At 44.6% G+C, this 27,353-nt stretch overlaps 2 protein-coding genes across 4 annotated transcripts; both read left to right on the forward strand.

Annotated features, from left to right (window-relative positions):
• Positions 1-658: 658 nt before the first annotated feature.
• ppp1cab (protein phosphatase 1, catalytic subunit, alpha isozyme b) lies at positions 659-7,061 on the forward strand. Its single transcript, XM_086138766.1, has 8 exons — positions 659-711; positions 1,403-1,485; positions 2,135-2,266; positions 2,540-2,770; positions 4,265-4,369; positions 5,225-5,448; positions 6,034-6,168; positions 6,358-7,061. The coding sequence occupies exons 2-8, from the start codon at positions 1,431-1,433 to the stop codon at positions 6,451-6,453; spliced, it is 978 nt and encodes a 325-aa protein (XP_085994892.1). The 5' UTR covers positions 659-711; positions 1,403-1,430; the 3' UTR covers positions 6,454-7,061.
• Positions 7,062-8,970: 1,909 nt separating this feature from the next.
• atp2a1l (ATPase sarcoplasmic/endoplasmic reticulum Ca2+ transporting 1, like) lies at positions 8,971-25,752 on the forward strand. Of its 3 annotated transcripts, none has more exons than XM_086138762.1 (23): positions 8,971-13,750; positions 14,188-14,205; positions 14,854-14,936; positions 15,950-16,054; positions 16,932-17,070; positions 19,106-19,186; positions 19,541-19,626; positions 19,709-20,006; positions 20,339-20,505; positions 20,581-20,669; positions 20,850-20,952; positions 21,051-21,182; positions 21,374-21,781; positions 21,881-21,992; positions 22,070-22,293; positions 22,365-22,585; positions 22,744-22,946; positions 23,026-23,111; positions 23,190-23,323; positions 23,408-23,525; positions 23,599-23,716; positions 23,915-23,958; positions 25,128-25,752. In XM_086138762.1, the coding sequence occupies exons 1-22, from the start codon at positions 13,633-13,635 to the stop codon at positions 23,917-23,919; spliced, it is 3,048 nt and encodes a 1,015-aa protein (XP_085994888.1). In that variant the 5' UTR covers positions 8,971-13,632; the 3' UTR covers positions 23,920-23,958; positions 25,128-25,752. The 3 variants fall into 3 exon arrangements, with proteins under 3 accessions (XP_085994888.1, XP_085994887.1, XP_085994889.1); XM_086138763.1 differs by lacking the exon at positions 23,915-23,958 and having other exon boundaries at positions 10,647-13,750; positions 21,374-21,490; positions 21,563-21,781; XM_086138761.1 differs by lacking the exon at positions 23,915-23,958 and having other exon boundaries at positions 8,974-13,750.
• Positions 25,753-27,353: the final 1,601 nt, after the last annotated feature.

Here is a 27,353-nt window from a genome sequence, read left to right on the forward strand (position 1 = left end):
CAGTCTATCAGGGGTCAACATTCTTTTTCATAGAAAGCTTATTCTTGGACACTGATTAATGTGAAGCGATGGCAGTTTCATATGCAATTATGAAATAACAAATCAATAATTAATGGTATTCATCTATATGCACATAGATGTGTATCAACAATGCTTTCACAAGTTAAGAAACAGATATCACCATGCAACCCTTTTTAACAATCCCTATACATGTTTACATTTTCCAACAATTACTTCTACAACATACCTAGAATATCACAATGTGCCGCCACTTGTGAACTATTTTTGGAATTAAGCTCACACGCTACTCGCGTGGTCTTTGGTGACGGCTGGCCTTTCTAAATAATTTAACAATGACATTTGACAGAGGCATTAGGTTTATGATTGCATTTTAACTATGCAAAGCACTTTGTGATTCCTCCCTCTGAAAAGTGCTCTCTTGATAAACTAGGAATCGTGATTCAAGTTTAGGGGAAGAGCTGCCACATCTAATATGGCGCAGACGTCCACAAATAATTTATTGCTCAAGACGTGGCTACTCATGAACATCTATACATCTGAGTATTTGAGCTACAGTTTGCAAAGAGGCGTCCTTTTTGTGCTTCATGAAACTTTATTGACACATGATTATTTTATTTGGCCTCTTGGCGACGGACGACTAACGTCACACACATCCTCAAGTGTGGACAAGCACAGTAAACAGAATTAATGGTAATGTTGGGGTCATTGCATCATCGCGAATCGCTCACTCGTCTCCCATTGTTTGGCGCACCCACGGGTGCCGTTTCATACAGGAAGGACAACAAACAAAAAGCACTTAAAATATTGATGAGTTAACATAAATACGACGTAGCTGAGTGGGTAAATATACCACAGCGTCCATGTACGACCAAATTCGATGAATGGTTACCATTTCAATTATTGATTTGTTTCGTGTGAGTAAATGCTAACAGACACGAGAAACGACCGATGCACGAGAATACTGAATCCCGCTCATCCCGCCTCGTCGCCGAACGGACCAATCGGAGATCGTCATATTGTACGGCCACTTCCGCCCAACCTTTCACGCGAACTCTCATTCAGTCGTCTTTTTTTGGTCCACGGCATGGTGCTAAGCAGCCACGGCAGAAACAACAAAATCCACCGACAATCCCGTTTGAATTTGGATCTCTCCAGAGAAATAGTTGACTCTGTTCAGTTTCTCAAGTGAATGTCAGCTATTCCGTATTGAGCGACACCGGTAGAAGGCCGTTTGGCTTGCCCATTCTTCCCCAAGGTTAGCTAGCTCACTGGCTAACGATAGCCGATTAAGCGCTATCGCAAAATTAGCTGATCTGGAAAAAAAAGGAAAACAGTCACCCAGGAGTCCGCTGTCACTTACTACTACGCCGTTGGCTCGTAGGTATTTGTCAAAAGAGTAAAAGGCTATCATGGCGGAGGCCGACAAACTGAACATCGATTCCATCATTCAGCGTCTGCTGGAAGGTAAGACTTCGATCATTTCCACCGAGGTAGCCATTTTAGCTAAGTTTACAAGCCGAATCAACGATGCACTGTATGAATTCTTACTACTTACTACATTTATTTCTGTTCCTGCCCAAAAATTGGCAATCGTGTTTCACTAACACAAAAATGTTTTTCAAAATCAATTTAGTTTAACAAAACAAAAATCGACCTTCTCGTGGAGCTATTTTCTCACCATTAACGTGTGCTTGAGATGCATTAAAAAACAATGTAAAGATTCGCGGCATCCTTCTAAACTGCGACGAAAACAACGCGCGCAATCACTTGAGTCTACTACTAATCATTAGCGCTTTTCTGCTTCGACTGAACGATGTACATACAGGCCATGGTCGCGACCCACCTTTGTAGAAGTTAACAAATCACTACAGGTAAAATAGCGTTTGAAAATATTGACGTCTTATTTTAAACCCATCTATACGTCCCACACACGAAATGAATGAGAATCACCGCTTCACAACACAGATTGTATCATCTATTAATGTATTGAATGGTATTAAAAGTTATACTTTACAGTATAGTATAATATATAGTATACAGTATATGTTAATGTTATTAGTCAGAGGTTTTCTTGTTGATTGCTCCCTCCTGCTGTCTCTACCCTGGGTTTCAGTGAAAGGCTCCAGACCTGGCAAAAACGTCCAGCTGACAGAGAATGAAATCCGGGGTCTTTGCCTCAAATCCAGGGAGATCTTCCTCAGCCAGCCAATCCTGCTTGAACTCGAGGCGCCTCTCAAGATTTGTGGTCAGACTTTGGGTTTTGGGGATGTTGGGACGGATACTAGTTAGTGTTCAATCCTGAGGAAATTGTGATTACGCGACTAAATCTGTCTGCTGTACTACAATATATTATGGAGGTTATGTGACGGAGCCTCCCCGCAATATAGAAAGACCTTTAAAAAAAATAAGAAGCCCACCATGCGTACTTCAACCCGTTTGTCGCTCCCCATTACTGTAAAACTGACCCATAAAACGAAAAGGAATTAAACTGTACGTTTAACCATGTTTGCATCAAAAGGGGATGTTCACGGGCAGTACTATGACCTGCTGAGGCTTTTTGAGTACGGCGGCTTCCCACCGGAGAGCAACTACCTGTTCCTGGGAGACTATGTGGACCGAGGCAAGCAGTCGCTCGAGACCATCTGCCTGTTGTTGGCGTACAAGATCAAATACCCAGAAAACTTCTTTCTGCTGAGGGGAAACCACGAGTGTGCCTCCATTAATAGGATATATGGCTTCTATGATGAGTGTGAGTACCCCCCCCACCCCTTTTTTCTAATCTCACTGAATCACATAATGGACGGACGGCTGAGTCGATCGCAACATGTTGAACATGTTGAAGTAATGAAGTAAAAATGTCACTCTCAACCTCATATTAACAGCACAGGCAGTTTCCACGCAAAATGATAATGTTGCTAACTGTCATCCAAGTGTAAAGGCAAGTTAGCTAAAGTCAAAAAAAGGTGAAACACGCCTGGAAGACACGAAATGGAGTATGTGGGAAGAAAAAAATGGGTGACAAACCTCTGTGGGATTTTCTGTGCTTGTCATCTTTAGTCATGCTTCCTGGTGCGGACTATTTCTGTAAGCACCTGTTTTATCAGATGAATTTTGCGTGTGCAATTGATTCACAATTGTTATGAGCAAGCACACCCTGTCCTATGTCACCGTAAGAACCGTAAAACCTTTCATGTGGTATGCCAGGATTCCTTGGGCAGTGTCCAATTGAATCACTGCAGTACAGTTAAGTTGTGAGCAGCCTCAACGTTTAGCCATTGAGTTACTTGAGTTACATGGAAAACGTTACTTGGAAAAGTGAACTATATATATATATATATATATATATATATATATATTTTTTTTTTTGGGGGGGTGCATAATGGAAAAAGTTTAAGAAGCTCTGCTTTCGTCTTTAACGTTTAACTTTGGAAATGTTGTATATCATCACAAACATTTTGCGGTTTATACAAGACTAGGGGTGGGCGAGCCAAAACTAAGGATGCCGATGCCAACCATCAATACTAAAGGCAAATCAGTTTTTTTCTTGAAGTCCTCCTTGCCCGTAGTTGGTGCTAAATTGCAGCAGTTTGACACATTAGCAAATCATGTGTTTCACTTCTTCCTACTCCTTTTCGAATGTGTACAATTTAATGTTATTTTAAATGTTGGTTTGTGATCTTTATTTTATTTTTTTGTCTGCTTAGTTGTTTATTTCTTACGTCATGTTCATAATACATTCACACATTGTGTGTCAAAGACGGAAAGGTGTTTAGTCACTGTTATCGGTCATTGTGTTCATTGAATTATTTTTCAAAAGTACTGACAGTATCAGAACGTGGTATCGGTCGGTTCTCAAAAGTGAATGCTCGTGCTGATACATGCTCTTACGTGATTATCGGCATGGCTGAAAAATAGTATCACTTAAGTTCTGCTCGGCCTTGGGCGTTCGACCATTCCGAATTTACAAGAGATGCTTCAAGTTTGAGTTTCCACTTGCACACAGAAGCAAGAAGGTTGTTCTCAATCGACAGTGTGCGGTCATCAGTGGTAGTAGACTGCCACCCTGAAGCTACACGTGCTCCCAGGCGACACAGCGTGATCAAGCAATGTGAGCCTGCCTGATGTTTACAGCCCAGATTACGTAAAGCACTTTATTATTAATGTGATGCAACAGGGTGAGTCTTGACCGATTTTATTAGCATCTAGATAAGAGTTTTTTTTTTTTTTTTTTTTGGGTCCACAGGTAAGAGACGGTACAACATAAAGCTGTGGAAGACCTTCACTGACTGTTTCAACTGTTTGCCCGTCGCTGCCATTGTTGACGAGAAGATCTTCTGTTGCCATGGAGGTAGTCTCACAAGAACAAACAACACGCGCGCAGTCGTCGCTGCTGGCTGTTTACTGTCAACACCGCCGTCGGTCGACCTTTGAGGCCCACCCGGTGCCATTGTCATTTGTGTTTGACTCACAACTGCGGAGTCACACTTAATGACATCTTGTCGAGGCAATCATGTATTTTGAAAGTTTTTCGTTTCGTTTGAATCCGAAGGACCCCGTTCGGGCCCCAATAATCCAAAAGTTGTCATATGATGAAGTTAAAGGTGAAGATTTTGACAACTAGGTGAAAAAAAGACAACAAAAGATGCCCTTTCTCTCCCCAAAAAATGGTGACTGTTTTTGACAAAATAGACCTTCCCAAAAAATCATGTTATGATAGATGTGTATTTTTTTTTTCATGGGAAGAAAGTTGCATTTTACAAAATGAATTAAAAAAAACGTTCATGAAAACCAACAAATATTTGATCACACCAATTTATATTGTGACTGAGCAAGATTGTATCTGACCTGCCGGAAATTTAGCGGGCACTCGCTCGCTTTATTTTTGTCTGCTCTAACGTAGGACTTACTTGAATGGTCGGAGTCGGGAGTCGTTTTGTGTTAGAACATGGACCAAGTTACTATTTGAAGTCTTCCTTTTAAAAAAAAACAAACGGTCGGTTCTGGAGCAGCTCGATCATCTGTCTCAACCATCAACACACATGTAGCTGAATATGTCAACAGACGGCCGTGATAATTGCTAGGGTAACCCCCCATCTGATCATGTGCTGTTCCGTTGGACGGCAAACACAGCGAACCATTTGCTTGCCGGACGTCATCGCGCGTGCCTCCCCTTTGGCCATCAAAGTCCCTGTGTTTCTGGCAGGACTGTCTCCGGATCTGCAGTCCATGGAGCAGGTGCGAAGGGTCATGCGCCCCACCGACGTGCCCGACCAGGGTCTCCTATGCGACCTGTTGTGGGCCGACCCCGACAAGGATGTATTGGGCTGGGGCGAGAACGACCGTGGCGTCTCCTTCACCTTCGGCGCCGACGTGGTCACCAAGTTCCTCCACAAGCACGACATGGACCTCATCTGCCGAGCCCATCAGGTCAGTTGGGCTCAGGCGTGGATAATTGTCTTGGGTATTCACATTCCAAAAATAGATATAATTTATTGCATCAAATAACTGGCTAATTTCCCCCAAATTCAGGCTGTGGCCTTGGTGCCATCTGGTGGCATCTTGTTGTTATGGAACTGTTGAAGTGAGTTGAGGATCTTTATTTATGCCAAGTCAGGCATCCATAGGCAATTCAAGTGAGGTACAAACCTTTTTAGGCGACCGTCAAGTGCTCGCCCATATTTGTTTGCCAATTTTTTCTCTTCATTTTACTACAATACAACAAAGAATGAAAGTAAACGTTACATATGCAGGATGTTTATTCTCCGTTTGATTAAATGGATTGAGTTATTTCAAATCAAATGCGTCCTGGTTTGGACTCATTCCCAACCCCCATGTAAATGTGAGGAAATGAAGTCTGCCCCTCTGCCAACAGGTGGCAGCAGATTGTCCCTTCCCTTCTGTCCTTTTGGCAACTTCATTTCAGTTCTGTCAAGCCAAAAAGTATACCTCTGAACAATCGCGTCCTAAATGGTGTTCATATTCCTCAATACGAACCGGTTATGTGGATTTCAGGTGGTCGAGGACGGCTACGAGTTCTTTGCCAAGAGGCAGCTGGTCACGCTGTTTTCAGCCCCCAACTACTGCGGGGAGTTTGACAATGCCGGAGCCATGATGAGCGTGGACGAGACCCTCATGTGCTCGTTCCAGGTGAGCAAGCAGAAGATCCCCTCGACAAATTGAGTTGGGTGACAACTGGGTCAGGGACGGCATTTTCAGAGAAACCTCCTTTTTCACATGTGCCTCAATAGATGTGGAAACAGCTTTTAAGGCAGACATTCATTTGTGTTAATTGGATGACTTGCCCTTTGCTCTTTTTTTTCCTCCCTCCGTTGCCAGATTCTCAAGCCCGCAGACAAGAAGCTGTTCTACGGCGGGGGCGGGGGCATGGGCTCCGGACGTCCCGTCACCCCCCCGAGAAAAGCTAAGAAATGACCGCAGTAGCGGGCCCTTGACCTTTGTCCTCTTCTTTCCTGCCCTCTCTACCTCTCCTTTCTTTCACCAAACAGCCAGAAATCAAACCTTTACCCAGGGCTCCCCCCTCCCCTTTTTTTTACCTGTACTTCTTAAAACATTTAATGTTACAAATTGTCTGAACGAGTGACGCCCCCTGTGCCAGTGAATGTTAAAATGCTGGGCAAGTTGTGCGTGTGGTGTGAGAGTATTAGAGATTTCTACCCCCCCACCCCTGCCATTTTCCTGTGGAAAGGTTGAAACCACAGAGTGGGTCTGTACATCGATTTGACTGAAAATTGGCAGCAGACCCCTGCCAGCAGCTGGCGTGTGTGTCCTCATGGAGGGGGGGGTATTTTGTTTTCCCTGTCCTGCCGTACTGTAAAATTTCCACGTGTGAGCACGCACGTCGCCCATGCGCACACACTTACACAACTTTTCAGATTCATATGAGCCAGAGCTGTAAAAAAAAAAAAAAAAAGAGGGAAAAAACATACAGTTTAGGTTTGTACAGATTTGATTACTTGAGATTTTTTTGTCTATTCGTTTTGTAGTCTTTCATCAAGTTGACCAATAAAGCGAGAATCTGAGTTAGAGTCCCCTTTGTCCGCGTTCTTACGTGACGGCGTTCTAAACGCATGCTACAAACGTGTTTTGGTTGTCGAACTTCATTTGCTCGGACCAACCAATTATGGGGATGGATACATGTTGATGTCATGGAGGGCCAGGATGAATTTGAAATCTGATTGGTTCAAGACACAGACATGTACACATTGGAAACAGAATAAAAAGAGAGAGAGAGAAATGCTTTGAAAAGAAGAGAATTGACTTCTGGGAATCAATGGAATTCTTTCTACATATGCACCCTCTCTTGGGATGTAAGCGGAAGGTGTGTCTCTTGAACGTCACACGTTCTATTTTGATTCCCCCGCATCAAAAAAAAAAAAAGGATCCTGTTTCCTTCTTGGGCATTTGTTCGTCTCGATGCATTCATTCATCTTGCTGTCATCGAAGCCCTTTTCCAAGACGCTCCGTCCAGCACTAAGCCTTCGAAACGGACCAATGAGGGGAGAGGTGACGACGGCGACAAATAGGATGACCCGCTTACCTTTTCAAATTAATTGGAAAACAAACGATATTGTGGACTAGAAAAATTGTAGTTAAATGCAGTAAATATACCATTTAAGTCACGGATGATCAAAAGTTGACTTAAAATGTTGCAATACGACACACATATACATTTATATTTATATAATGTGTGTATTTTATGGGATTTTTAATAATCAAGAAATGTTGAATGAAATATGGTTAACTGTTTTTATTTGAATGTTAGAGGAAAAAAATGGGACATCCTTCATTTAAGGTGAAGAACAATCTATTTTCTATCCCACTGACAGCTCTTTGGATTTCATTCGACAGTCCACGTGTACCTAATGAAGTGTGCGGTGACTGTTAACCACCCTCAACGGCAGATTTTAATACTGTACACGTATCACGGTAAGCGCTCTATCGAGCCGCCTTCCTCACTTTACGAGCGGTATCGCAAAACCGGAGAGGGATTTTGTTTACGCTCCTGCAATCCTACATGCTGCCTGCAACCGGATATTTCTATTCTAAATATAATGTGACGCCAGCACCTAATGAAACGTAATGGTTAAAGACAGCGGCGGGTTGGCGGGGAAGCTTGCCATATTATAAACCAAACAAATATCAAATGTGGGACGAGCTTAAGTGTGACGAAGTTGTACTTTATTCGGTACATTTGAAAACGTGGTGGTGGGGGGTTCATTCCTACAAAACACGGGTATGGTGTCGTTTTTTTCTGTTAGTAATAGCTATTTTAGGATTTTTCATTAATCGGTTTACATTAGCATGGCGGTGGTGTTTTGATAGCAGAAAAATCGAGCCAATTAGGTAACTTTAAACAGCATGTGACGTATTGCATTGTTTCTCTGCTTATTCTTGGTGGTACAATATCGAAGTTCGAAAAAACAGGGATTTGCTTTTCTGTTCAGAGAAGTCATTTTATTGAGGTACTTATTGAAGTTATCAAGTTACATTATGTGGTGTACTTTTTCGCTGAGCGTTAGCTATTTTAGCATTTTTTATGAGTCGGTTTACATTAGCAAAGCTGCTGTAACGTGTTTTGTAGTCAAGCCAATTTGCTAACTCTGAAATGAGAGCATGTGACAGAATGCATTTTTTTCTTATTCTTAATGTTCACAACGCAATATGTAAGCTATTAAAAATAGGGAAACAATTTTGTGTTCGGAATTGTGCCAAGTTATTAAAACGGGTTTTGTATATACACTGGTGCCTTGAGATCTGAAGCCTTTTTACATTGTCTCTTAAAACAACTGCGCCTTAAAATATGCTAGCTTCATGCTAACACTCAAGGGAAACACTATAGAAAGGCTAATAAATAGCATCTTAGGTCCAGGTTCGCCTGTGAGCCGAGTGCGAATAAACTGTAGAGAAAATGGATAAAAATAAATAAATGAAAATGCTAATGGATTCTTTTTGATTCCTCCTTTCCCAAAGGTTGGACATAGAGAAGAGCCCATTTAGTGCGCCTGTAATAGTGCCTTTCAGCCTTAAACTTTTTTTGTGGGGTGAGGGAGGAGGTCCGTTTTCTCCTCAATGTTGTACAATACTCGGAGTGTAGTAATCAGTAAGAAGTGTGTAAAGCTGCCGTGGTGCCATGCCCAGCAGCACAGTGTCACCTGCTCTATATATATCTGGCGAGGAATCCTGGATTCACAGACTCAGCTGCCACTTCTATTATTACTATTAGCTAATGCTGTAAAAAGTACTCCGCTAACACGGACGCCGTAGCTCCTTTATCCATTGTCTGATTGCCTGCTACTAATTATGTCCTCACTGTCAATAGCACCCCGTGGCTTTCAAACCGGCTGTCTCTTTGCCGAATCAGTTTCACTTTCATTTGCATTTGCATCTGAGTCAGCGGAGCCTTCCCGTTCGGGTCTTGAGAGTCCAATACAAATATAAAATGGAAGAACTCGCAAGGAGCATGGCGCAGATGCTAATGAGCGGATTGACGGCAGCTCTTCTCGCCTTGTTTCTCAATTTCCCTCTCTCTGACCAGCTTTTTAGACACACATCCTTCCATCCTTCCTCCCTTCACCGAAACCAACTTGCTGCCTGCCTTGTGGCGGGTCCCCCATCTTTTCCATCACGCCTGCTTTTTATTTATGCATCCTTCCGTTGCTTAAAGCTCCTTTTCTGGAATCCTTCTTCACACTCTTCCTTTCCACCTCAGACCTCTTTCTTTCTTTTCCATTTTCATTTTTTGTTTTTCTTTCTTTTCCCTTTTCCCTGGTTTTCTTGTTTCTCTTTCTTTTTCTGTCCTTCCATCTCTATCTTAGTCCCACTTTTTTATTCTCGATTTACTTTATTTTCCTTCCTTCCTCCATTCTTTTACTTAGAACAATTTTAATCCCCTAGCCAAACCTGTTTTCAAAACCTCCTTATTTTCTTGAGTCATATTATTTAATTGTTCACAGCAGCTGTCGGGGAAAAAAAAAAGTAAATTCAAACATGTATACCTAATTTTGGCCCACCCTGTAGAGTTGTAGTCTCCCCCTTTCTAGTCCAACTCAAATTTCTCATGGATGTGAGGTTAGTTTATGTGAATGGGTGATCTCAAGTTCGTCCACACCGAACTCCTCCGAGCATGCCTTCACGAGCATTGTTGGTGCACCGGGAACGTGAAAAGTGACACTTGCCCAGACTGTTCCCACTAGGCTAACTCACCAATACTGTTGAATGTTGAATGTTGAATGTTAGTTTTGAGTGGTAGCCCCCTGCCCTTGTTCCTCTTCAACGACCCAGTCCCATTTTAGGGGAATGTGAGACACTTAGACCCAAAGTATTTCACTCAAGTCCAAGCTACAGCGTAATTTGGTGGTCAGAAAGTCCCACCTCACAAAGGTAGGATCTTTGAAACGAGGTTCGAAGCAAGGTACTGAGTGCTGTTGCCGCCTCGGTGTGTCTCCTTGTCCGTGTCATTTTGCTTGTGCAAGTCAGCAGGGATGCTTTTCAATTGCGTAACCCCGCCGTGCGCTCAGCTGCGCCACCAACTACACACGAGCTACTTAACACTTGTTCAGAACTGGCAACATGGATAGTGTTCACAAATGATGGAAGGGGTGGGAGGGTTTGGCGTTTGGAGTTAATGTGGCACATGGTAATCCCTCAGACCTGGCAAGATGTCCTGGCATATTGCGCCCCCACGGTTGCCCCAGCTTGCACCGTGTTGCGGCTTGAAGAAGGAAGCGGGTTGCGGGGACTCGCGTAAGAGGTTAGGGAAACACGATCCTTCTGTGATATTGAGTTAAATGTCACTGCGCCGTCGTGAGGGAAACACTGACAGGCCGACCCCAATCGCAGCCCACCCCCCACTCCCAATCACAGAGGTCAGAACTTTTGCACAACAGCTGAAGACCAAGGAGTGAAGTTCTACGCCAAACAAAGGTAGACAAAAGGCCTCAAATTGTTTGCTGAAATACATCACATACGATATAGTCTCCCACATTCATTTATGATAAAAAGGATTTATCCAGCTAGCTAATTATAGGATGATTAAAGTCTCTAGCTAACTTGCTAGCTTACAAGCATTTACGACACTTTGTTTAAACCAATAGTAAATCAACTTTTGAACTGCTTTTTCCTCCACCAGTGCGACCCCATAAAGTACTGGGAGTCTACATCTAGCTAGCTAGCTGGAAAAATGTGATAGATCATCTATTATTCACATGTATTTTCTCAGTCATATTTTCTTTCCCATTCTGGATCCCATTGTGCTGTGCAGGTGCACCTGATGTTGCGGCCAAGTCACTGCAGTGCCTCTGCCGCAAGAGGCCATCGTGAGTTGCAGCGTGAGAGGCGCCGCGCGTCTTCGCTGCTCATAACAAGAAAAGTAAGTGGAATATAATTCGACCCCCTCCATCTAGCCATCAGTGCGTCTACTCTGGGGTGCGATTTATGTGTCATGGCGGCTTGGCTCTCGACGCCTGTGCTTGCATTCCCCCACTGCCTGCTCACTTTCTTCCCTCTAATGTTCGTATACGCCACATTACATTGAAAATAATGTCACGGTACGGCACGAAACAAGTGTCATAAAAAGTATACACAGTGAAATAAAGACTATGTCATCTGAATTGACTCACACATTTACTTAGTGTTGAACACAAAGCTATTACAGTATTCTGTTTTATGGATGGGAGTGGGAGACAAATTGTATATTCTGCTAAATAGTGGAAGAGAATCAAATTGTTCTGCCTGTCAATATGTGTCACTAGCATTGATAGGTGCACAAAGATTTAATTACCGGTACTTGTAGTGAGCAAATAGCACTTTTCAGACCCATCAGTTTTTCTCAGTTGCTTTGGTACGTTTCTCAGATCGGAATAAAATTCCTGAAAACTACCTGGGCCTGTTCCAAAAAAAGCAATTTCTCCTTTGCCTAATGCTTTGCAAATTCCATTTCTGAACTGAAAACTAAAGCGATTGAGGAAAAACTGTCTGGAAAATTGAATTGCTTCCTGCGGCTCACCTGCTGATGATCTCTCATGGAAAATTACAGTAGTTGCGACTCACAGCTTCAGTGCATCAGTTTACTCCAATATATAAACAGGATAGTGTAGGGTTTGAAATCTGAAAAAGACCTCCCAAGTTCACCCGAAGTAGATTGGTGATTCTTAACCAGTGTGCTGCGAGATCATCCGCTGTACTGCGGGAAACAATCCACTTTCCCTTCCCGCTAGGTGGCAGAAGGTTGTGTCTACCTCTTGCCTTTCAAACAACTGAATGGCTTGTGTTCAATTTAGCAGGCCCAGATTTGACAGCTACTGTCATACATTTGTGAGTGAACTGAGACGAGATTATTCATTTCAGTTCGGCGGACATTCAGCTTTGGGGAGGACCGGTAAAATATCAAATCTGCTTGAATCAGGAAATGTACTGGTCCATTCATGGATCAAACACCTGCTGCGAATTTTGCCATTCAGCTCCTTGTTAGAGAAGAGCAATTAGTGCAAAAGGTACTAAAGCATTGAATCGCTTCAGGAAGTCACGTCTCCTAACCTTGATGACAGCCTGCTTGCTTTCAAGCCGAGGATAAGACAGCGCTGTTGAAATGAATCGGACTTCACTTTTTCCGAACCGATGTAATTGGGCAATGGCAAGTGAAACTCTTGAGCGACTTCACGTACCTGTAGTCTGCAAACTTTGTCGCCGGTCAGTTGCTTTAAATATCGCTGTCGTGAAGGATTATGGGTATGGTTGGATGTAACCTATTCTAAAGGTATGTCAAATGCTCCCTCAAGGCCCCTGTCCAAAGCATTTTTAGAATTCGAGGGGCATTGAACAATTGAGAGAAGGGTTCGAGTGCATTTGCAGTTCATCCTGAAATTGGCCCTTAAATCCCCAACCTGCTTAGTTTTTATGACTGTCTACTTTTTGTGAGCTTTCTGTTTGGCGCACCTTTGGGAAACACTGCCGTAGATTGGTTTGAAAAAGTTTTGAGGTTCTTAACATGGCTGCGAGCTCCCACAACTTCCTCTGCAGAAAGCAGTTGATCTGTCACTCAATGAATTCCGCCCCCCACCCATCACAGAGGGGGTGAAAAAAAAAACTCCTGCCGCATGATCCCCTCTGTCGCTGTCTCACCTTGTCTCTTCGTCTTATTCCACTGACCATGCATGTTCCAAAAACAGATCCCATTTTCAATCTGCGGTGACACCCCCTCCGACCCACCACAAGCGCTTCACCTCCTTTCCCCAAATCCGAGTCTCCTTGTACCCGCTGTTACTGTCTCACCTCCTCATCGCTCCACCTCACGCCACACCCCTCCCCATGGCGAGCCCTCCCAGTCACCATGTGCGCCCCCTATGTTGGCATGCGAAGGCGTGTGCCGACGGGGGGTGGCCACCAATCCCGGGACCCCTTAGGTGGTATAAAACCCTGAGCAAGTATGCACTTATTCGCTCTTTCTGTCAGACCAGCACTCCTGAATCGGAGGGTGCCACTTAAGGGCAAGGGTGGTGGATCCAGGGTGCACGCACTTGTAGACGAGTAGACCCATCGGGAGAGCGCGGACAGGAACCGTCGTACGGCCCGTCCCTTATCTATCCCAACAGGATGGAGAACGCACACACCAAGAATCCGGCAGAATGCCTGGCTCACTTCGGCGTGAACGAGCACTCGGGTCTGACCCCCGACCAGTTCAAGAGGAATCTGGACAAGTATGGCTTCAACGGTAAGACTGCGTAGACGCTGCAAGAGCGATGCGGGGGGGGGGAGTCTCTGCTTGCACGGCCATGACTTTTTTAGCGAGGCCTTGCGACAGCTGCTTGACACGCAGCGAGACATTGAGAAGCAGAGATCTTTGAGGGCTTTGAGGGGCTATTTAAAGATAGCCAAAGAAGATGGCTGGAGAGCGAGAGAGACAGGTGACAGGCTCAAGAAGCTTCCTGGCTGATATATGGGCCGGGGAGCTCGGATAATTTTAGGCAGGGTTCTAAGGGGTGGCCCTTGGACGGCTTAGGGTTTAATGATATGTGACACGAATGACTATCGACGACTAATTAACTGTGCATCGCTTGGCTTTATTCTTTGGAGTCAACAAAACTTTGTGCGCCGTGAGTGTCATGAAGCCCAATCCCTGATCTCTTTTTGTCTCCTCTTCTTGTTCAGAGCTGCCCGCTGAGGAGGGTAAGTGTTCCGAGCCCAGCCTTCAAACACCTCAAGTGACATTCTTCTTCCCTTGGCCGCGTGATCCGATCCAGGTCAGGTCGAATCAAGGCAACTGGACTCTTCTTATTTGGTGGAGATGTTCTGGCTTGTTGAGGTGCCAATTTAAAATGTGCAGTCTTCGTTTTTTTGATTTGAAGTGTGAAACCTCTGGTTCTTCAGTGCCAAAACCAGAGGGTTCGCCCTTCAAATCGCAAACAGAAGCAGGTCTTTTGATTCCTTCAGCTTTTTTTTTCAGCATCAAAGTTTCAGAATTGAAAAACCAGAAATGCCACACTTCAAATTTGGGCGTATTCGGATGTCTGCAGTTTTAGATATGAGGTGTGAAAGTTTTACAATGGAAGAATCGGAGATATCACGCTTCAAATCTCAAACGCAAGAGTTCTTTTGGATCAGTAGGGTCCTTAGTTGGAAAACCAAAGACTCCACACTGAAAAGCCCTTTGAATTTTGCATTGCAGGCGAAACGTCTTCACACGAAGAGTCCAATTGCCTCGATTCGAACATGACCTCGCGGTCCTCACAATTCGCCATGCCAAACACAAGTTTTCCTCATTAGACTATTACGTGCGCACAGAGGGTGGATTTGTCCTTTGTTTGCACCTCTCAGGCAAGAGCATCTGGGAGCTGATCATTGAGCAGTTTGAGGACTTGCTGGTCAGAATCCTGCTGCTGGCCGCCTGCATCTCTTTTGTAAGTAAACACCGGCTCTCTACCTAACCACGTCTGGCGTTCGAAAGCCGCACTCTAAAACTGGTGTGAGGGACGACAAGTCCTGTCAAGACTTCTTGAACTCACAGGCCAAAGCCCCCACCCCCACCCCCCTCCAACCATGCCTCTCCGGTTCGTCTTCCAAGACCCCTCAGTGTATTTCAGAAGATGACAACTCGAGACAAATTGCGTGTTGTTGGAGAAGGTGTATTAATTCCGGCAGCCAGCTTTCACCACCAGCTGTCATGATGGCCTTAGAAGGCAAATATTGAGGGCGAGAGGGAGGCTTGGAGGGGGTGTCATAAAAGTGAAGGGGGTGGGGGTTGCTGAGGGAGGGACGAGTTTTTTTTTTTTTTTTTTTTTTTTTTTTTTTTTTTTTTTTTTTTTTTTTTTTTTAAGGGCAGGCCGAAGCTGAGGAGAGAAACTGAATCCTTTGGGAAAGGTCAGGATCAAGGAAGGAACGATGGGCTCTAAGTTGCAAGGGCGTCTTGATCCAATTAATAACAGTGATGTCACCACATTATGTCTCCACCTGCCATACAATGATAATCTGTCATTTTTATGACTCATTTATTAAATGTTTATTGCACTCGTAGTAATCTCGAACATGACTTAAGCGCAGTCATTTCCTCTCTCTAAATCACACGGACATCTACAGTGTCCAGACTATTTCCATTGTGGGCCACATCTTAAAAAAAAAAAATGAACGGAAGAAAGCGCATTATGGAAGTATATCACTGCCACCAAAGTTTGAAATTGAATTTGCCACATTGAATTCTCTTTCTGTCAAATTTCTAACACTGAAATGTTCCACTTTCCCAAAGTAATTTTTTAAAGTGTCGAATATGGGCTGGATTTCGGACTCCCTTAATCTAAATAGATTAGCTCACAGCATTCTATTGAGAGCCACTTTGCACCCTTGACCCTCAGTTTGAGAACTGCCCCCCTTGCCCCCCGCAGCTGAACTATGATTGACCCTCCCTTTGTCCTTCAAGGTTCTGGCTTGGTTTGAGGAAGGCGAGGAGACCGTCACCGCCTTCGTGGAGCCCTTTGTCATCCTCCTCATCCTCATCGCTAATGCTGTGGTCGGAGTGTGGCAGGTCAGTGCGATGGCCGGACGGGACGGGAGGGGCTTGAGGAGGTGAGGGGGCTGCCTGGCACATTTGCCAATAACACGCCTATCCCGTTACGGTGATGTCAGAAGGAACACGCTCTCCGGTTACCTCCATTTCATGCCCGCCTGGAACGCTCTCACTTTTACAGCGGCGAGCCTCAAAATAGCTTTTGGCTGCTTGGGCGCAACGTACGTAAACAATGTCACACATGTCACTTTTACGCCACAAACAGGCACACACAATAAGGATTTTTTAATATTCCGTTTGGAGCTGTGGTAAAAGGACACTTGAATTCAACTACTTTGCTTCGGTAAAAGTAAAAAAAAGTACTGGTTTTTTTTTTCTCCAAGACGGAGTAAGTCCCCAAGAGCTCAATCAACCCAAATTACCTCGATCTTCTTTTTTTTTTTTCATGTTGTCATCTGCAGAGGTTGGAAAAAAAAGTAACCTTCCCACATGTCTGTTTTCAAATGTAGGGAAGAAAAAGTCTCAACATGTCAGAAAAATGTCTAATAAATGCATGAAGCTCGCCATGCGTACGACAGATGTTGTCCACGCAGGTATTGGCTGATTGCAAATGTAGCGGTATTCCAACGCCTCCGCAGGCACGCCGTTAAGTGCTTGGCACCGCTGTCGGGCATCTTGTCAGTGGAGGAACGTCATTGCGGCCATGCCAAGGCTTTTTTTTGAATGAGAGCATTTGTCATTCTTCATTGTCAGGCGCAGGACAATGCGAGACGAAAGACCCGCAGCTTTGTTTATATCCGACTCAGCCGCGTTGACATGATTGTGGCATCCAACCGCGCCCCTCCTCCTCCACCCTTCCTTTTTTCTTCACTCATATGCATTTTTGTGTGCACAGGAGCGTAATGCTGAGGATGCCATCGAGGCTCTCAAGGAGTACGAGCCTGAGATGGGCAAAGTTTACCGTTCTGACAGAAAGAGCGTGCAGAGGATTAAGGCCAGAGAAATTGTCCCCGGAGACATCGTGGAGGTGTCTGGTAAGATGACAACGCTTTCCTTTTGGCAATCATGTCGACAACAGTGATTCCGACCCACAGGAAATGATCCCGTTGTTTATTTTTCTTCAAATCATGTGTCGTAGTTGTTCCATCTATGCCGGCCGGCATCTTACAGTGAGGGTAGAACGTGCCATGCCTCAATAAATGTTGGCTTGAACACACGCTACATCCATTCGACTCTTCACCACTATACACTCCCATACTTAATCAATAATAGTAATAATAATAATAATTATTATTATTGTTGTTGTAATAATAACAATAATAATGTCCACTTTTGACCGACAGCAAGTGTGAAACAGCATTACACTGAAAGCTATTTCAAATATTTGGACCCTTGACCAAAATATTAGAAGCAGCTCCCAGGAGGACACATCCCCAATTTAAAAAAAAAAGAAAGAAACAAACAAAAATCGGTTAATACCTCTCTGACAGAGGCATTCAGACCCCAGCATATTTATTTTTTCTTACTCAAAATTTGACCATGATAGATTTATTGAAATATCGGAAACGGCTCTCGGTGAGATGCAATCACAGAAATTAGTTGTTAAATCAATGCAATTGTTATCTTTCTGTATTTATTTATTATTATTATTTTTAGGGATTCAACCTCGTTTTGATTTGTACAAAGGTAAATATTCAAAACAGCTCTAGGTTTAATTTTAGCTCAAGGTCAAAATATTAGAAACAGCTCCCAGCAGAGTGTAACCACAATGATGAACATATTGTTGAATAAATACCTCTCTGGCAGTGCTAATGGAAAGTTAAGATTTGTATGTTTACTTTTAAAATACTACTATTACATTATATTGTTAGATTACTCATAGTATTAAAAACGGATCTCAGTGCTATTTTGGTGAGGGTTCAGAACATTTTTACCATTAAAAAGATAGATATATTAATCAGAACTGAAAATCAAAGAACATAAATAGCTCTCAGTGTGATTTTGATGCCGCTGTCCAAATATTCAACACAGCCACCCGGAGAGGACAACCACGATTAAAAACATGTACGTCGTTCAACAAGTACCTCTCTGACAGAGCCAGCCAAAGCTGAGCAGTGTTACATTGAATGATTGACTGCACGGTGAAAGCGGCAGACGAAGCGTCATGTCTTTTTAAGGCAATGCCAAGCAAGGGCCGGCAGAGCTGCCGCCGGCCTGTGAAAACATGCTGAGTGGAGGAAAACAAAATCACAAAGTATAAATACCCTGGTGAGCACCTGCCTCACCTCTTCTCCCCTCCCTTGTCCATGTACACCTGTTGCCCCTCTGGCTGACCCCACCCCCCTCCAAAAAGGAAAAAAAAAACAGCGCTTCATTCTCACCAGGTATCGGTTTACCCTGCGCACCCTTCTGAAATCCATGGATCAAGTATAGAAATGCTGCGAGGGTTTCCCTTACAGTCACTTGAATGTTATGGGGTGTGAAAATAATTCATGTTCTCTCAGGAGGTCATTATATTTCTGCAGTCCGTGCGCCTCCACACATGTCACACCTGTATGATCCAGTACAGTAGTATACACACTGGTGAACGATCAGAGCAGTACTTTAGACGTATGAAATGGTGAGATAATGACGAGGCATATGCCTGAATGAATTGAATTCACTTTATTATCCTATCCTGAGAGTCATATGATGTTCATCATGTGGAAGTAATACAGTATTGCTGAATTTTATTGTGAAAAGTGTGGAATTTGAGGAATGTGGAAGGTAATTCTTCACATGCAATCTCTCTTAATTTGAGCAAATTATGAATAATTTGAGAATTTGTAAGAGTGACCAAGATGTGCCCAAGGAGCCGAACAATTCAATCGAGAAATGCGGAAGGAGGAGGTCGGGCTGTAAAATGTCATAATTTGGGAACTCCGGCAATGGTAAGGGTTCCCAAGATGTCTGAATGAACAGAACTGTTAGCAGCTGGTCAAGAAATGTGGAGGAAGGCAGTGGCACTAGCTACGTAAAATACGGCAAATCTTACGGGGTTTGATCATCATTGATTGTCTTGTTTCCCAGTTGGTGACAAAGTCCCCGCTGACATCAGACTTGTTTCCATCAAGTCCACCACCCTGCGTGTTGACCAGTCCATCCTCACCGGTAAGCTGTTCCGACGCTATTCACAAAACAGTCTGGGATAGCCTGGCCTCAGGTGAAATTTCTGGATGTTGCAAAAATGCACTGCAACTTTTCCAGGTGATCTCAGCAACTGTCCACCTGTTCAACATTTCTGTACTTTTGAAACAACTTGCTATGCTCTAGCAAGGAGCTAAAAGGCAAAAAAAGAAATCACAAAAGATGTATGATCTGTGAAAATGCATCTCCTGCGTTCAGCTCCTTGTGCAAAACGTACTGAAACTAGGCAAAAATGAAGTTCACTCCAGTGCATTTTTTGCGTCTTTTACCCCATATCCATTGAGCGGTTCCGTATCTAACGTCCATTGCGTCTGTCAGGTGAGTCCGTCAGTGTGATCAAGCACACCGAGTTGGTTCCCGACCCCAGGGCCGTCAACCAGGACAAGAAGAACATGCTTTTCTCTGTAAGCTTTCTCCCACCGCCTTCATTTCCTCCATCCCCTCTGCATGGCCCTCAGCTTCATCTTCTCCTCCTCTCCACCGCAGGGCACCAACATCGCCGCCGGCAAGGCCATCGGTGTGGCCATCGCCACCGGAGTCTCCACCGAGATTGGGAAGATCCGCGACCAGATGGCCGCCACCGAGCAGGAGAAGACCCCTCTGCAGGCCAAGCTGGATGAGTTCGGCGAGCAGCTGTCCAAGGTCATCTCTCTGATCTGCGTCGCCGTCTGGGCCATCAACATTGGCCACTTCAACGACCCCGTCCACGGAGGCTCTTGGATCCGCGGTGCCGTCTACTACTTCAAGATCGCCGTCGCCTTGGCTGTGGCCGCCATCCCTGAGGGTGAGTCAAACACGCGCAAAAGTCTGTCGCCCGGTTTTCCACCCTCACAAGTCTTTCTGAGCAAACGAGACGATCAGCTTTGGCATCGATTGACATTTCCATGTTGCGGTGGATATATTTTGAGGGATGTACTTGTCTTTACAGTCAAAGCCTGAATGATGTCATTAGGCACGGTGTGCTGCTCCTAATCTCTTTGAACGGATTGAAAATGATTTCCAAAGCTCTTATTTGGCATAGAACATCTCTACTCTCGAATTTAATGTCTTCTGTACATGGCCCAAAAGCAAAACAAAAAAACAAGCGACCAAACACGGTCGCCCTATCTGTCTCAGGTCTGCCCGCTGTCATCACCACCTGCCTGGCCCTCGGGACCCGTCGTATGGCCAAGAAGAACGCCATTGTCAGAAGCCTGCCCTCTGTGGAGACGCTTGGCTGCACCTCTGTCATCTGCTCCGACAAGACTGGCACCCTCACCACCAACCAGATGTGTGTGACCAAGGTGGGTGCACTGGAAAAGTCATTGAGGCCATAGCAGGTTGTCTTGCGTGCTACCTGACGACTTCCGCCTCTGTAGATGTTTATCGTCAAGAGGGTCGAGGGCAGCCACGTTGACCTTGACGCCTTCGATATCTCCGGATCCAAGTACACCCCAGAAGGCGAGGTGTAAGTTTTCAATTCCTAACCAGGATTTGTTGCATTGTACGATATGATAAGACAGTGGTGGGCTGCACGTTTGGTACCTGGGCCTTCTCGAGGGATTTACCAGCCTGAATCCACCTCAACCATAACGCGCTTACGGAAGTAACCATCAATTTAAAAAATTATTCCGTCCTTGATGTGCAGTTCCCAGGCTGGTGCAAAGACCAACTGCAGCGCCTACGACGGTCTTGTGGAGCTCGCCACCATCTGCGCACTGTGCAATGACTCCTCTTTGGACTACAACGAGGTAAAGTCGGCATTTTCCGCATCGGAACATTCACTTCCACCGTTCGAGCGACGTGACGTGGCAATGTCGGGACCCATCGTGGTCTTCTGTCTTCCCAGTCTAAAAAGATATACGAGAAGGTCGGTGAGGCCACCGAGACCGCCCTGTGCTGCCTGGTAGAGAAGATGAACGTGTTCAACTCCAACGTGAAGAACCTGTCCAAAATTGAGAGGTCCAACGCTTGCTGCTCTGTAAGACTCCTCTTATTTGTTTTCATTCTCTTCATATCCAATTCAATTGTGGGGGTTTCTTATATTCCCTAATTTGATGAGTACATGCGCCTGACACAGATTAATGGTTGGGAACAGATTAAGGGCATCCCAGTTCACCTCAATGGGGAAAAATGTTCACACAATTCCAAAATTTATTTCTTGGTCTCCAGGTCATCAAGCAGCTCATGAAGAAGAACTTCACTCTGGAGTTCTCCCGCGACAGGAAGTCCATGTCCGTGTACTGCACTCCCACCAAGGGTGAAGGCGGTGCCAAGATGTTTGTGAAGGTTGGTGCCCTTCTCTTGAGCCAAACGTTTCAACTTGCCCAGCACAGGCGTCAAAACCATGTGGCTCCGCAGGGCGCCCCCGAAGGCGTGGTCGACAGGTGCATGTACGTGCGCGTTGGCACCACCCGCGTCCCCCTGACCAACGCCATCAAGGAGAAGATCATGACCGTGATCAGGGACTGGGGTACCGGCCGTGACACCCTGCGTTGCCTGGCCCTGGCCACCTGCGACAACCCTCTGAAGCCCGAAGAGATGAACTTGGAGGACTCCACCAAGTTTGCCGATTACGAGGTTAGCGCTTGATGACCCTGCCCGTCAAATTAACAGTATACAAGAGTTCACAAGGTCTGAAAACCCCCACCCCACCCCTCCGGGACCCCTTCTTCACAGACTGACCTGACATTTGTGGGCTGCGTGGGAATGCTCGATCCCCCTCGTAAGGAGGTGACTGGCTCCATCGAGCTGTGCCGAGCGGCCGGAATCCGTGTCATTATGATCACCGGTTCGTATTCGCTTGTGTTGTCTGGAACGATGATGTCTGTGACGGCCACTAAATTCATTCCTGTCCATCATCTTCAGGTGACAACAAGGGAACCGCCATCGCCATCTGCCGTCGTATTGGCATCTTCGGTGAGGATGAGGATGTGGAAAGCAAGGCCTACACCGGACGCGAGTTTGACGATCTGCCCACCTACGAGCAGTCCGAGGCCGTCCGGAGAGCTTGCTGCTTTGCCCGTGTGGAGCCAGCCCACAAGTCCAAGATTGTTGAGTACCTGCAGGGTTACGATGACATCACCGCCATGGTAAGAAGTCCACCAAACGGGACGATCATGATGAACTAGACGGCAAACACTGACTTGTGCTCTCGCTGCAGACCGGTGATGGTGTGAACGATGCCCCCGCCCTGAAGAAGGCCGAGATCGGCATCGCCATGGGCTCTGGCACTGCCGTTGCCAAGTCTGCCTCTGAGATGGTCCTGGCTGACGACAACTTCTCTTCCATTGTGGCTGCTGTCGAGGAGGGCAGAGCTATCTACAACAACATGAAGCAGTTCATTCGCTACCTCATCTCCTCCAACGTGGGTGAGGTCGTGTGGTAAGCGAGAGAATCAGGAAAACAGTCGGCCCAAGGCCCGAACCAACTTGTCGGGATTTGGAGACATAAGAAAGATGCTTAGGTGCCATGTGTCCAAATGTTCAGCTCGCGGTCTCCAGCTCTGCCTTTGCTTGATCGCTTGGTGTTTGTCTTGCTAGTATCTTCCTGACTGCCGCTCTGGGTCTGCCCGAGGCTCTGATCCCTGTGCAGCTCCTGTGGGTCAACCTTGTAACTGACGGTCTGCCCGCCACCGCTCTGGGCTTCAACCCTCCTGATCTGGACATCATGGGCAAGCCCCCACGCTCCCCCAAAGAGCCCCTGATCTCTGGCTGGCTGTTCTTCAGATACATGGCCATCGGTGGTACGTGGCTTATCGAGATTGTAGTCTATTTTTTTATTTTATATTTATATTTTTTAACGCACCTGGGGCCTTCCTGCAGCATATGTCGGTGCTGCTACCGTCGGTGGAGCTGCCTGGTGGTTCCTTTATGACACCACCGGTCCTGGAGTCACCTACCACCAGTTGGTAAGTCTTTGTCTCTCAATCATCTCGCAAGCTTCCATGTTCAGACATGCATTCAACCCCAAGTTCTCCTCCTCTCAGTCCCACTTCATGCAGTGCCACGACGAGAACGAGGACTTCTCCGGTGTTGATTGTGAAATCTTTGAGGCTTCTCCGCCCATGACCATGGCTCTGTCCGTACTGGTCACCATTGAGATGTGCAATGCTCTCAACAGGTACTTCCACGAATCCAAGAGAAGTGTGAACAGCAATCTACCAGGTCTAGGGAAGTCGATGCATTCTTTTTCATTCTTCTTCAGCTTGTCTGAGAACCAGTCCCTGATCCGCATGCCTCCATGGAGCAACATGTGGCTTCTCGCTGCCATGACCCTCTCCATGTCCTTGCACTTCATGATCATCTATGTTGACCCTCTGCCCGTAAGTTTGTTCACTAGCCAGAGTTGCTTTATGCGCTGCTCCACTGACTATTAAACCTTTCACACCCCCTCAGATGATCTTCAAATTGACCCATTTGACTTTTGACCAGTGGATTATGGTCCTCAAACTTTCCTTCCCCGTCATCTTGATTGACGAGGTGTTGAAGTTTGCTGCCCGTAACTACGTTGAGTGTAAGTATTTCTGCATTCCAGCTCTTTCAGACCAACAACAAATAACATCTGATTCCCCGATTTCATGACTATAACGTATACTTGATTTTTTTTTAACATCATTAACAAATTTGGATTCCATCCTCCAGGTTCAGTCACACCTATCATGCCATTGACCCTCCATTCATTATCGCATTAACCCTTTCTGTTGATTTCCAGGCTAATTCAGTCCAACATCACCGTTACTCTGTAACTAAAGTAAGGTACTATATATCTGCCAAGTACTGCTGGTATTTGTTGTTTTCATGCATGTCAGTGTTTCGTCCCAGCTATCCTCATGCACATCCATCAGGCATGTGCATAGTTTGCATTCTCTACTTTCAAAAAAAATTGATATTTATGTATTTTAAGCCATGTGTTTGTAGCCATTACTGATGTCACATGACACCAGTCCGTTTAAGTTTTCCGCATTCGAGCTCATTCATGTCCACGTTACGAGCGTAGCAGCAACGCTCGCTCTCTAGTGTGTTAGTCAGGACAGTGGTGGCTTGACTTGCGAGTTTACTGTGTCCCGAGCTACGCTTGTCACTCAAAACATTGTGGAGAACGATGAAAGTCAGCGCAAGACCGTTGCAACTAAACTGCAATCCAATTAGACCCTTTCTCAGAGAATATGTGACCGTGAGAATTGTGTGCTCCTTCTGCCTGTGTGAGAAATATGAGCCGTTTAAATGTTTTGAATTATTGCAACGTCCGTACTAGTTTTGTTTGCCCATCTATGGGGTTTTGCATTATGTCTTATCTTGAAGCTAACAGAATGTGTAATTTTCTTCGCTTTCACTTTAGTTGGAAAGTTTTATTTGTATTTAATTTTTTGCACTTTGCCTCTTTTTTGAAGGATTGGTCAGTTGCTGCCAAAATGTCACGTGTATTGTGCCACCATCCAGCCGTCGTAATGCAAATATTTGCTCCTAACTCAAAACCCCCAAAAATCTCAGAAACGTAGTAAGTGGGGTCACTCTTAGGTTGAGGTACCACTGAAATTGTTTGTATTTACATTTTTTTATACACATACTGTACATTTCTAGACTAGAACTAGAATAGTCGCTCTTGTAGTACTGTATTAGTATTGCTTTTAATCATGGACAGAATGTATATCACAAAACGCTTTACGTGTCACTGAATGACATATTTTCTGTCCTGAGTCGCTTGCTTTTATTTGATTTGATGTGGAAAAAAAGGAATTCACATCGATCCCCAATCATATAATGCATTGGAAAAAGCTCTTTTTTCCCTGTGCTTTGATTGCGTCCGTTTTTTGGGGGGAAACGCTCCCAAAAAACATTTGGAAAGCTACTTAAAAGTGCACTGCAATCCCCCCCCCCCCCCCCCCCGCACCCCCTCTTTTTGACAGATTATTTCCTCTGTGCAGGTACAGAAGCTATTTAGAGATGTAGAAGAAGGAGATCTCAAAAGGGTTGAATAGAAATAATTGGAGAAGAGCAAGACAAGAGAGAGAGAGAAAGGAGCATCAAACCATCAGGGCCAGCTGAACCAACCATCAGAGGAGAGAAGATAAAATACAGGGAAATGTGCACCAAAAAAAAAAAAGCCTCTATATAAAGAGATTGAAATCTCAAAGGGAGATGTCCCTGCAAATTCAGTATCAAAGTATTTAAGATTTTATTCTAAGAAATGATGTATTAAAAGTGACTTTTTTTTTGTTAAACTTGGATATTCTCTGCTGTTGTGTTTTTGTGTCCTCTGTCCATTTTCCTATGATAGATTTTTCAGCTCATGACTTTTACTCTTTTAGTCTTTACTGCCTTCTGCAGGCACCCTGCATTAGGCGAGCTCTGCACAGTGTGCTGTAGGGTTGCATTAATGAAGGGCAAAAAAGCCAACATCCATCCAGCGGCCAGGGATTCAACTCTCTCGGCTAGCTGCAGTCAGTGGTCTCTGGACACACGTTGGGCATGTCCACGCAGTCTCAACACTTTTGGTCTTATATATTGTTTACGCGATGAGATGAAATAAAATGATGATGACAAACTCGTGTACCTGTATTGCTGAGCATATTTTATTGATGAGTAATATATATATTTTGCATTAAATAAGAAGTGTTTTATATCTAGGCTTCAGAAAGGAGTCCAATACATCTTTGCCCTCTTTTTCAGACTAATTCAATGTTGAAACAAGCCGTATGAACGGATCGTTTCCTGAGACCGAAAGACATAAACTGTATATATTTTAAAAAATCAAAATGACCAACGTCGCCTTAGTGTCGTTTAGCCAATTTTGTCATTTTATTGTGTATAGCTCGCTAAGTTTCCCTGGTGCGTAGCTTTGGTGTAGTTAAGCTATTTCATGTGGAACAGTATGTAGCTTATCTCCTTAAATTTTGCACTGCACTGATTGAATGTGCATATTTGCGATTGATCTATAATCTCCTGTTGGATCTGTTTGAGGAATGGCGGATTAGTTATGTTTAGAACACTATGTTTTATTCTTATGAGACTCGATGAGCCATTTTTTGTGTGCTAGGACAAGTGTCATTCATAGGTGGCAGTGTCACCATAGGGGGCTCGGGGTAACGTGATTGCACCAGGTCGAATAAAACACACGAGCAGACGACGACGGCGCGAAAATTGAAAATGAACGGCTCGTAAAGCGAGCGTGAAACTCAAGTGGATGTTTGAACATTCATCACAAGAGTCTTCTAGCGTTGTGTCAAACTTCAAGATAATAGTTTCCCCTTCAGGTGTAGTACAAATTCCCTTTCCTTTGTGACAAGCATGAGTGCTGCGTTTATTGATTTGTGTGCGTATTAAGGACCACTACAATGTACAGTATTTTGAGGTTTTAAGCGCCATTTTGTCATTTTCTTTCATAATTAGCCCCTCAGCTCTAGGTACTATCTCAACTTCACAAGGTGTGTACAATACTAAATTGGTGTTAGCATGGACACAATTTTATGCGAGTTGACCACGTTTTTTGCTTATTGTTGTTCTTGTGTGGAAAACGAAAAGAAGATATTTAAGACTCTGAGAAAAGTGATAAATGGTTGGTATCATTTTTCTCTCATTTCCCCCCGTGTAATGTGTGCCCACTGGCTGACTGTGTTGTTGAAACGCCTAATTAACACTACCCAAGTCTCCAAAAAGGAAACATAAAGCTACGTTAGATTGCCATACACTGGGTGAAATCCATGTCAAAACCAAAATTGATTGGTCAGTATTTTATTTTATCGTGATGTTGTGCTGAATGTGTTGTGTAACAAACAGCAACAGTGAAATGCGCAAATGAAAGGCTGCAAAACTTGTTAGATTTCTGTTCTGAACTGTATGTTAACTTGCTTCATTTCTTGCTTCTCCTAGTCCTTGTCAAACTGCTGACTGCTCAGGCTTAAAATTATTTTTCCAATCACCGACTTCTCCTGTTGAGGACCAACAAAAAAAAAGTAAGTGATGTAACTAAGTTTTCTCCCCCCTGCGTGTGTGGATTTTCTTTGGTCATGCTGGCTCTCTCTTCCTTTACAAAAACATGAATGTTATGTACACCGAAGACTAAATTATCCTTAAGTGTGAATGAGAGTGCAAGTGCTTGCTTGTCCTGTGACCAGACCAGAATGTGTACCCTGTCTATTTCTCAGTCATCT

Source organism: Hippocampus guttulatus, chromosome 19, assembly GCF_054856545.1.
Source record: "Hippocampus guttulatus isolate MCC_2025c chromosome 19, RoL_Hgut_1.0, whole genome shotgun sequence".
In the NCBI taxonomy this organism is placed as follows: Eukaryota; Metazoa; Chordata; class Actinopteri; order Syngnathiformes; family Syngnathidae; genus Hippocampus; species Hippocampus guttulatus.